This window comes from Olea europaea, chromosome 3, assembly GCF_002742605.1.
Source record: "Olea europaea var. sylvestris chromosome 3, O_europaea_v1, whole genome shotgun sequence".
NCBI lineage: Eukaryota > Viridiplantae > Streptophyta > Magnoliopsida > Lamiales > Oleaceae > Olea > Olea europaea.
The window spans coordinates 7,656,115-7,666,636 of NC_036239.1; the positions used below are offsets into that span (position 1 = coordinate 7,656,115).

Consider the following 10,522-nt stretch of genomic DNA (forward strand, 5'->3'; position numbering starts at 1 on the left):
GACATACAACTTCTCTCTTCCCAATTTTTGAGAAATGACCCGTAAGAGTATCAGATCCAAATGAGCAAACTTATGAGTTGCAATGATGTCCCTTCACACATCAAAAACCATTTTTGTTTATGCTGTCAGTTAATTAAGCTCTCTTTTCCATCTTTTATCTACTTCTTATTGAATAATTTTCTCCCTATGTGTAAAGCTGGTAATTTTAATTCTTCTTATTTACAGATATTTCATTGTCACTCTTTTCACTTGGCCTCTGGTTAATATTTACCATCTGCCTCTTGCTTCTCTACGGTCTGACCCCCCAGAAAACTTCCAGAAACTCTCCCAAAAGCTTTATTCTTTCCACAATCCTTATTTTGGACAGCTCCCATTTTTTAAGACAGAATTCAATTCCAGCTTTTTTCTCTTCCCCTGTTAGTTCAAGAAATCTTATTGACTCTCCCTGTCTCTGAAATAATGAGCGCCAAACCCGTAGTCAGCATTACCTTGAGGTCTTCATCAAAGCTGTAGCCCATCAGTTCTGAATGGGTATCCTTTTGTGTGTGAAATCTCATCTTCTATGCATCACCCCATCTTCTACAATAGTCTTCTTTATCTAATACTACTCCTGCACCATTATAGCTAGGGATTTTTCTGAGAATTTGTCATCTTCCTCTCTTACCCACTTCCAGATCTGGATCCTTTTGTATCACTGAATTGAATTTTGCAAACTGTTTTCATCTCGCTTTAATTCTCTCAAATTCATTTCCCATCAGATTTCAAAGTCTTAATCAATTTAGCAGTTGGATCTGCATCACACTGCAAAATGACATTGGAGAGGAAGCAAGGCACATTATAGACATATTTGCAATATTTTCTTTATAAGTCATATGTATCCTTGGGAGTTTCAATGTTCGTTATTCAAGTCATGATTAAACAAAATTTGATGACCAAGTTTCTTTGGCAGGATGCATTAATGCATCAATAAACACCGAACTGAGCTCTACGGTACTGCATCTGTGAAAGCAAAGAAAACGTGTAATTGAATGACCAAAATCTGTGTTCACTGATATGTTTGAATTTCTGATAATTAACTCTATGTATAAGTTATTTTAACTGGGAACCATTAAATGCTATATTTTTTCTCCCTTGTGCTAAATATGCTTTAAAAAGGATCTGATTTACCTTTATACCAACTCATTCTGTTTTGTTTCTGTAATTACCCATAGACTGCTGTGATTGCATTAAGGTATCCATGTTGCACATTTGACACTTGAGCTAGGAAGGGGATGTATATCCAACATTTTGCATGGAGTTACTACGAAAGTGTATCTAAAGATGTCATTTTGTGATGCAGCTACTTTAAATTGAGTTAACTGTTCATTTTGAGCACTTCATATTTTGTGACACGTGGTTTCTATTTTTCCATTATGCTGTAAGAATTAAGATATATCATGTATAGGCATTGATATTCAGTGCTGTCTATGTTCTGGACTTGAAAATTCAATGTTTGATGCTCTGCATGTTCACTCAGTGGTCATGATATCTGTATAAAGCACACACGTAACCTACTTTTAGGAGTTGATACTTTTATTTAACTTTTGTTCTGGGTAAAGCTAAAATATGAAGCTACATTCTAGTAATCTGCATGTGCTTTTAAGCACTAGCTCATCAGCTTAGTTGTTATTTATCTCAACAGATTTTAAGATCGTGAAGGGATCCTATTTCAGATCTTTTTTCCCTTCTATTTTCTTTTTCTTTTTCTTTTGGTTGAGATGAGTGGCGGTGTAAGGGGTGCATTATGACAATTTGTATTAACACAATTGTGGGAATTTGAGTAAAAGATGAATAAGATCAATCATTTGAATATAGATAATCTAGTGCTGGAGAGTATTGGAGATTTTAATCTAGGTTGTGACTTTTTGTGGGGTTGGTATTTAATCCTTTGGATGTGATTGAATGGATCAGGATTTTGACAAATGTCAACTTTCCTTTTCATTTTCACTCTTCTGACTCTGTAGTGACTTAAGGAGTTTGCCCCTTATGTATTTTGTAGTTTTGTAGATTGTGGATCTGGATCTTTTTCAGTTGTTTTTAATTTTTATAACATACTCCTGCTTTATACATGCTATGTTACTTTTCTGGGCATGTAGGAGTTCAGGGTTGTCATTGACTAAAAAAACAGAGAAAATTTCTAATCAGCCAGAGTGTTCTGAACTGCAACTTCCTGATGCCTCACTCCTCTTGGATTCACCTGCTTTTTCATCTCATCTTGTGACTGATTCAGACCACTCATCTCGAGTTGGAGTTGCAATGGCTGAAAACGCATCTCGGAAGAGGGCCTTAAATTGTTCTCCTGCCAGTCATGTACGTAGTAAAGTCCCAAAGGGAACCTTGCCTCCTCCCAAGAATGTTCCAGATACAGTAGGTGGCCATTTACTTCCACCTCAGCTTACTGGAAGGTGTGTACTGAATGTTGATTATTGCTAATGGTGTTTTATATACATTTAGCTTAGCCCAAATCATATTCAAATTCATCGTTCATTTCTTGATACAATGGAAAGTGCAACTTATCTTCATAAATTTTACATCCGATTTCAAGATGTTTCGAGCATGTGATTGTGTGTGATACATGTTGCATAGCTTATTCTTCTGGTAAAATTAAGATCAATTTTATCGGTTGACACCTGCCAGAAAGGAGTTTGTTAGTTGTTACACCACTTCAGATACCTGGCTACTTAATCTATATATATTATTCCAGTCAGTGTCTGAAATCTTAGTTATGTTTTTTGGGTAATTGGACTTAGATTTCTTATTATAAGTATGAATATGTTGATCATTCGTAAGCTGGTAGCACTGAAAGAAATAATTGTCTCCATATATTAGGATCTTTGTCGGTTTCATGTTCCTTTATGTTCTTGCCATCATATTATTGGAAAAATTAAGGGCAGAAAGAACTCTGACCTCTTAACTACTCAAATATTGAGATAAGATGTAGTAGTAGATGCAAGTTTCACTTTTCAATAATTTTGTGTTTTCTCGGTTTGTTTGAACACATAAATCTCTAGCCTTGAGCGTAAATTTAATGTGATTCGCACGGCAATTTGTTTCCCACAAATTAAATTTACCCATGATCTAATGGATTTTTGCAGGAAAAACGTTGTTACAGAGGACATAAGCAAGCTCTTTGTAAGAAAGCATGCCAATACTTGATGACACTAAATGTACAAGTTGGTGGTATCTTGTAATGTTACCATTGTCTTCGATATGTCAGTTTAGAAACGCTTTGAATTTAAGGGTCGTTCCTGTAAGACCTTATGAATATGGTCCTATAATGTAACCAATTTGTTACTAAGCTTTTGTCCATCAAATAAGATGCCAAAATTTGTGGGTGTGACTGATGGTTGATACATTTGCACTTGCTGATCGAATTTTAGCATACTTTTTAATTCATTAATCATGTACTGTACAGTTCCGTTTTATTGTAGTTGAAGAAGCATCTATAGAGGTGATTATTTCTAACTGTAAAAAGAATCAAAAGCTGTCTTACTTTCTTTTCAATTTTTCCCAAAGTTATTTGTTTCTTTTGCCATTGAAGAGTAGCTGTGGAGGGATAAGATAATGGTACCATTGGCTCTGTTTGGGATGTGCTGCAGAAATCTGAGCCTGGTAGATAGATGTCTTGTATTTGGGGTACTTATGACTGATCGAGGTTGGTCTCAGCTTGTTTTGTAACCAATGGGCATAAATAAAAGTACACTTTCGATTGAGTTTGTATGAAATGCACGGAACAATTTTGAGCATATGACAAATAAGGAGAAAAAGAGTATTAATCATGAAATTTACAACCAAAAAGGTGAAACATAGTGATCTAGAATAAAAGCATAGGAAGAATTGCAGTGCCTTGTGATTTTCATACCTCAAAGCTCTTATTGTCATGTCATTTGATGACTCCATCGGAGGTTAAGAATAATGTTACCGAGCATAAGTGATGCCGAGACATGGTTTAGATTGAAGAATATGATACATCCAATTAGGTGAGTTCCATGTTCTTACATTTACTTAGACTAATCAACGTTGAACGTGCACCTATGAATTGCTTTATAAGTGCTCCAAAAGTAATATTTAGATATGCATGAATGTTAATTAATTTAGAATTAATACCAATGATTATATATGTGACGATGAATGTTAAATAATTTATTTAATTTTCAATTAAGAAAAATTGGAAGTTAATTAGCATTCGTGAATATGAATAATGAAATCTATTCTTGAATGTAAAATTCTAATTAACTTAGAATTAGAATTAATAACATTAAAATGTATAAATGGAGATAAATATTAATTAAATAAATGTGAATGTCAATTAATTAAGAATTAATAATAAGGAATTCATACGTTAATAAAAGCATAAAGATAAAATGAGCCCTTGTTTGAGCTTCATTTTTTTGAAAAAATGTATTTTTCAACAGTATTTTAACATCATTTCAATCACACATTCTTAAATAAAATAATATTATATGTAATTTCAGAACTTTTTCTTATTTTTTAACCATACATTTCTCATCAACACACTATTTAAAAATTCATTCGGTCATTCCCCCTCAAAACCCACCCCCACCCCCACCCACCCCCCAAATGGGGCTCAAACAAGGGCTGAATATGTCAAATGTACATGTACATTTATGATAACTAAATGGTTAAATAAATTATATCTATATCGAAATAATGGAATTATAGTAGGGCTAAAAACGTCAAAAAATTAATTCTCATTTGATGAGATATTTAATTCAATTAAGTAATATTGGATGTTAATTAACATATATGAACATGAATAATGAAATGCATTCTTGAATGTAAAATTCTAATTAGAATTAATAATACTAAAATGCATAAATGAAGATGAATATTAATTAATTGAGAAGTAACAATAAAAAATTCATACATTAATGAATGCACATGGATGAAATGAATTGATCAAATGTACATGTATATTGATGATAACTAAATAATTAAATAAATTAAATACAGATTAAAAAACGAAAAGTAAGACGTTATTGAATTAATTGAATTATATAAAAATTAATAACGAGGAATTCATACATTAATGAAAGCAAACATGTGAAATGAATCTCTCAAATGTACATCTATATTGACGACAACTAAATGATTAAATAAATCAAATACAAATTAAAAAAAATGAAAAATAAGGTATTATTGAAATAATTAAATTATAGCAAGGCTAAAATAATCCAAAAATGATTCTCACTCAATGTGATATTTAATATATTATAGATTTAACTCGATATATTATATTTTTTCACCTGGCACCACTGGTGCTGAATAGCTTTACTCATTTCATTAGCATGAAAAGAGTCTATGCTTCAGCTTGCATAATTTGAACTTGTTGCTTCATGCCAGGTCCGGTCCTGTGGGAAGTGGTTCATAGCCATCGTGGTGCTTGACATTTTCAGCATTATTGGAAGTCATAATGGGAATGCATTTGAGGACAACAGCAACAAGCAAACTTGCAGCTCCAATCAATATGCTAACTCCCCACAGCTCAAGACTCAATGGCACTGTATCTGCAATTGTGCCTAAAAATTCTACAATAACTATTTGGAAAGCAACAGTGGAGACCATGATGACCACGAAAATCCAGCTGCTGAACATGCCCCGGAAAACATTTATCTTCTCCATGTCGCGGCTGTTTATTTCGTTAAAAACCTGGTATTTGTGGAAGGAAGGTTTATCAGAGTTTCCCCAGCAGACGTTAGGACAGAATGAAGATGTAAACAAGGTACTTGTACATGTCCTTTTATTGGACACCAAATTTTAAAGCAACGAAGATCTAGGACTCGAAGACAGTTTTTGCAGTATGTGATGTGAAGTTGAATGAAAAACAAAAAACAAAAAGGTCTTTAGTCTTGAGGGAAAAAGGAATCTGGTTCTTGAAATACCTGGCAAAACACAAAGGTATTGAAGATCAAGGTATTAAGAGTTGCAGTAGAATCTACACCATTGAGCTTCAAGAGCCGCTTTCCTTCAAAAGAGAGTATCCCAAGAGCGGCCAATTGGTACAAACTCTGTCCAATAATATTTCTCCACATAACCCTTGTAATGAAATGAGCATTCCTCCCAACAGGTGGTCTCTTCATCAATCCATCATGTGGAGGTTCTGTAGCAAGAGCTAATGCACCAAGAGTGTCCATTATCATGTTCACCCATAGCAACTGCACAGCGGTGAGTGGCGCTGAACCTGAAGATGTGCGGTAAATTTATTTATTTATTTTCAGTAATCAACAATGCATAGATTTATAAATAAACCATTTTTTCATTCGGTTAATTTGTGCGTAAAGGCTAGCTACCTGAGATGCATGCAGAAACAAAATTTGTTACGAGAGCAACGACGTTTACTGTCAGCTGGAACTGTACGAACTTTTGAATGTTGATATAGACTGATCGACCCCATTTGGCAACATTCACTATGGTCTTAAAATTATCATCCATTATCACCACATCTGCACTTTCTTTAGCAACCTGTGCGCATCAAAGAACTCTCCACTGTTAAGGCAATGGAAGAACAAATATATAAAGCATCGTATTCTACTGAATACTCCATAGAGTCCATACACAGGAGAATCACTGAGTGGTAGAAACTAGAATGAAACATACACGAGGAGACATTCTTGTTTGAACAAGCAGATTCAAATTTTCTATGTACTCTGAGAAAAGTAACATAGATGCATGAACTTGAAAAGGCTTCTTGTCTACTTGTTAATGATAATTGAAGATTCATGAAATAATTTTCCATGATATTAAACAAACCTCGGTTCCTGCTATACCCATAGCAAGTCCAATATCTGCCTCATGAAGAGCAGGAGCATCGTTAGTTCCATCACCGGTCACAGCCACCACTTCTTTCAATTCCTTCCTCAACATGGTTACTAATTTGTGTTTATCCGAAGGCAACGATCTCGCCATAACCTAAAAAAAACAAATTATTCAAGAAATTATAAGCTATTTTACTCAATTCAATGTCTAAATCATTTTCAGGCCAGTATCATACCTGCAGTTTAGGTATAATCTCTTTCATTTCCTGGGTACTTCTATCACGAAAATCTTTCCCTTCCATGGCTATTCCATCATCGGTCAAGATGCCACATTCTTTAGCTATGGCCTTGGCTGTATTTATGTTATCTCCTGTTACCATTCGCACTGTAATTCCAGCAGCTAAACAAGTCTGGACTGCTGCTTTTACGCCTGGTCGAACTGGATCCTCAATTCCAACTACTGCTACAAGTGTAAAATTGTTATCAGGAATAGAATCATCAGACATGTTTTCCATATCCTTAAAAGCCAAACTAAGTGTTCTCAGAGCTTTGCACGCGAAACCATCAATGACATTCGCAATGTTCTTTCTTTGTTCGTCTGATAAAGATACTGATTCGCCATCCTTCCCAACAATCTTGTCACACATGCCAAGAATAACTTCTGATGCACCTTTAACAAAGGCTCGAAGTCCACCACCTGGAAGAGCCACCAGCACAGACATCTTTTTCTTTACTGAATTAAAAGGTTCGACTTTTATTGTTTTGAACTCCTGTTTTTGAGCATCAAAGTCCTTTTGAAATAGCAAGCCGAACTCCAGCATAGCTCTCTCAGTTGGAGAACCGAATATTTCAGTCTTGCCGTCTTGACCTTCAACCACTTCAGAGTTTGTGTTTAGAAATATGCTATGAATAAGAGCTCTTGTTACTTTTTCTGGTATAGAAGATTTCAATGCATTTCCCAGCCTGTTACTTTCTACGGTTTTGGCTTCTCCGCATATCCAAATTTGTGTCACCACCATGTGATTTGTAGTCAAAGTGCCTGTTTTATCCGTGCAAATGCAACTAGCCGAACCCATAGTCTCACAAGCGGAGAGATGCCTAACTAACGCCCTATCGCTCATTAATTTCTTCATTGCAAAGGCAAGACTTAGTGTTACTGCCAATGGCAGCCCTTCTGGTACAGCAACTACAAGTATAGTTACTGCAATTGCAAAGAGATTCAGGAGACTCAGCGCATCATCCATCGTCCATTTTGTGATCCCACCCTGCTTCGTTGCTAAAAACCGTGCAGTGAGCACCAAAAATGTCAGCACTGCAAAAGCCAAACCAATTTTCCCGATAATGGTTGCCACTCCATTTAGCTTCACCTGCAATGGCGTCTCGTCATTTCCTCCTTCACTTAGAGTGACCATCAATCGTCCCCATTCTGTCCTCATACCGACTGAAGTCACAAGCATTTTACCTGATCCGTCTTGCACTTTCGTACCAGACAGAAGAAAAGGTCTCCTTTTCTCTATATTTACTGCCTCACTCTCACCAGACAAGCTCGACTCGTCAATTGACAAGCTGTGACCTGATATGAAAAGCCCATCTGCTGGAACTTGATCTCCTATGGACAGGTGAACAATGTCACCTACCACCAAATCATAAATCGAAACTCTCTGTCTGTTCCTGTTTCTCGTGACATGAACAAGTATATTTCGTTTTTCTTTATCGAGGTCCCTGAATTGCAAGGATTGCTTGTAGTCGCTAATGGCAGTGACTAACACCACTAAGAAAATACACAGAATTATTCCAAGCCCATCATAAATGCCTTTTGGCCACCCTTCTGTGGGAATGCCAACGCCTATAGAGATTACAGCACATATCATTAAGATGATCAGAGTAAGATCTTGTAGGGTATCCCACACAAACATAAAGAAGGGCCTTGAAGGTTTCTCAACAAATTGATTCAAGCCATAGATTCTTTGCCTGATTGAAATTTCACTCGGGCATACTCCTTTTTCAAGTGAAACAGATAATTTTCTTGCTAATTCTTCCAATCCTGAATGAGATTCCAACCGCTTGAGATCATGTGAGCGAACAATTGATGCAAGGTCATCTGGATCAATGCTGAAACCAGCTTGCCTAACATCCTCGGAGATCTGGTGCTTATCTGCTGCTCGACTGGCGGCGGCTTTAGTATAGATGCAAGAAACACATATGAGAAGTAAAAACAGGGAAAATGAGTAGTATCAGTATGTTTCGTGCTAAAATCATACCATCAATGAAATGCAGCGCGGCTTTTTGCACGTATAAAGCTATTCGTATCTTCTCCTGGAAAAAGAATGTCAAATTACAATTAAGCTAAAGAGAATAAAATTCAAAAGTTCCATGGTACAAAACAGTACAAAGCACAACTTTGATTACCATTCCGTATTATTTGAAAATTTAAATCATTTGCTATAACAAGATTTGTTGGTTTGAGAACAAAATTCTTATAACTCTGTCGCTTTAAACAGATTGAATTGCTCATTCGAGTTCTTCGAGATCTTGGTTCATAAACTTTGTACCATGATGTGGTGGTTAATTATGTGAATGGATTAAGGTAGAAAATTTTGGACTTAGAGATGGCTATGGGGAAATGTTACAATTAATAAGCTAAAAAAAAACTGTTAAATTACTCTAATGGAAGCTTACTTGTAACTGAAAGGGATTGCAGATCATAACTGGGAAATTCTTGAATAGATTACAAACAATATCTAGGACTATCATTTTTCTAAAATGTCAAAATGTAAAACGAAAGGTACTCATACCATCTTTGAAATCCAGTTTCCAGGACCTTGATTATTATTATTATTATTATTATTATTATTATTATTATTATTATTATTATTATTATTTTATTTCTTAGAAAATAATTACAAAAATAAGAAATTGTTGGGATTGGCTCGACTTGTCCTAAGAAAAAAATGCCTACATCGAGACATAGCAAATTCCGGCCGGGCCGGGCCGAATTACCTATTTACATTAAAAGTTAAAGATGCATGCTAATGTTAATGCTCAAGTTTCTCATAATTATGTTCTCTAAACACTAAACTTTAAATCTTTTACAAATATAACTCTTTTTAGTTTGACGGTCTATTATTATTCCATCGCTCCCTCTTTAAATTGTTATTTTTTCTCAATCATATTAAATAAATTTAGAATAATGTTATGTGGGTGTTAAATACTAGTTTATGTAGGTGCCCTTAAATTTAATGTCACATAAATAGGTGTTCGTATTATATACACAACACTACTCATAAATTTAAGTTATAGACAAAATTTATGGGGGACGTAATTTGAACTTAACCACCTATTTTATTAGACATCAATATTAGGTGAAGGGAAAGACTTTATATTATAATGCCACGTACTATAATCTATAGAATCATTTGGCGAATCTCTCAAATTCTCATATGTTTTAAAAGCATAAAAAAAATAGAAATCGTTATTTAGGCTTAAAGAGCATGCAGGCCATGGTGGGCCCCCATTCTTTTTAAAATGCATGCTCGACCGGGCCAGGGCTGGCTGGCCCAAAGAATTGGGCAACACCCTTGAAATTTTAATGGAGTAAAAGTTGTTTGAAGGGGAAAAAAATCATATTTCAGATATATTGCTTACACCAATTCAAAAGTGAAGTATATATATATATATATATATATATATATATATATATATATATA

The 10,522-nt window shown here is 35.0% G+C and overlaps 2 protein-coding genes across 2 annotated transcripts in view; one reads left to right on the forward strand and one right to left on the reverse strand.

Moving 5' to 3' along the window:
- LOC111384654 overlaps nucleotides 1-3,435 on the forward strand; it is a 5,572-nt gene extending 2,137 nt beyond the window's left edge. Inside the window, exons 2-3 of the mRNA XM_023008973.1 lie at nucleotides 2,136-2,444; nucleotides 3,135-3,435. Coding sequence (XP_022864741.1) covers nucleotides 2,136-2,444; nucleotides 3,135-3,195 — 370 coding nt within the window. The 3' untranslated portion in view covers nucleotides 3,196-3,435. The remainder of the gene's footprint in view (nucleotides 1-2,135; nucleotides 2,445-3,134) is intronic.
- A 1,627-nt stretch (nucleotides 3,436-5,062) lies between these two features.
- Nucleotides 5,063-9,626, reverse strand: LOC111384664 (calcium-transporting ATPase 4, plasma membrane-type-like). Its single transcript, XM_023008983.1, has 7 exons — nucleotides 9,495-9,626; nucleotides 9,077-9,131; nucleotides 7,052-8,991; nucleotides 6,811-6,969; nucleotides 6,351-6,522; nucleotides 5,943-6,241; nucleotides 5,063-5,709 (listed from the first exon to the last, which is right to left on the reverse strand). Exons 1-7 carry the CDS (start codon nucleotides 9,567-9,569, stop codon nucleotides 5,395-5,397), a joined length of 3,015 nt encoding a protein of 1,004 aa, XP_022864751.1. The 5' UTR covers nucleotides 9,570-9,626; the 3' UTR covers nucleotides 5,063-5,394.
- Nucleotides 9,627-10,522: the final 896 nt, after the last annotated feature.

What these genes read in the sequence shown, in the direction of transcription:
- LOC111384664 (XM_023008983.1), bottom strand. Translation starts at nt 9,569, where the DNA reads ATGATAGTCCTAGATATTGTTTGTAATCTATTCAAGAATTTCCCAGTT. An exon ending in CGCGCTGCATTTCATTGATG is followed by an intron (nt 8,992 to 9,076) that starts GTATGATTTTAG and finishes TCTATACTAAAG; the next exon opens with CCGCCGCCAGTCGAGCAGCA. An exon ending in TGGGTATAGCAGGAACCGAG is followed by an intron (nt 6,523 to 6,810) that starts GTTTGTTTAATA and finishes TGATGCGCACAG; the next exon opens with GTTGCTAAAGAAAGTGCAGA.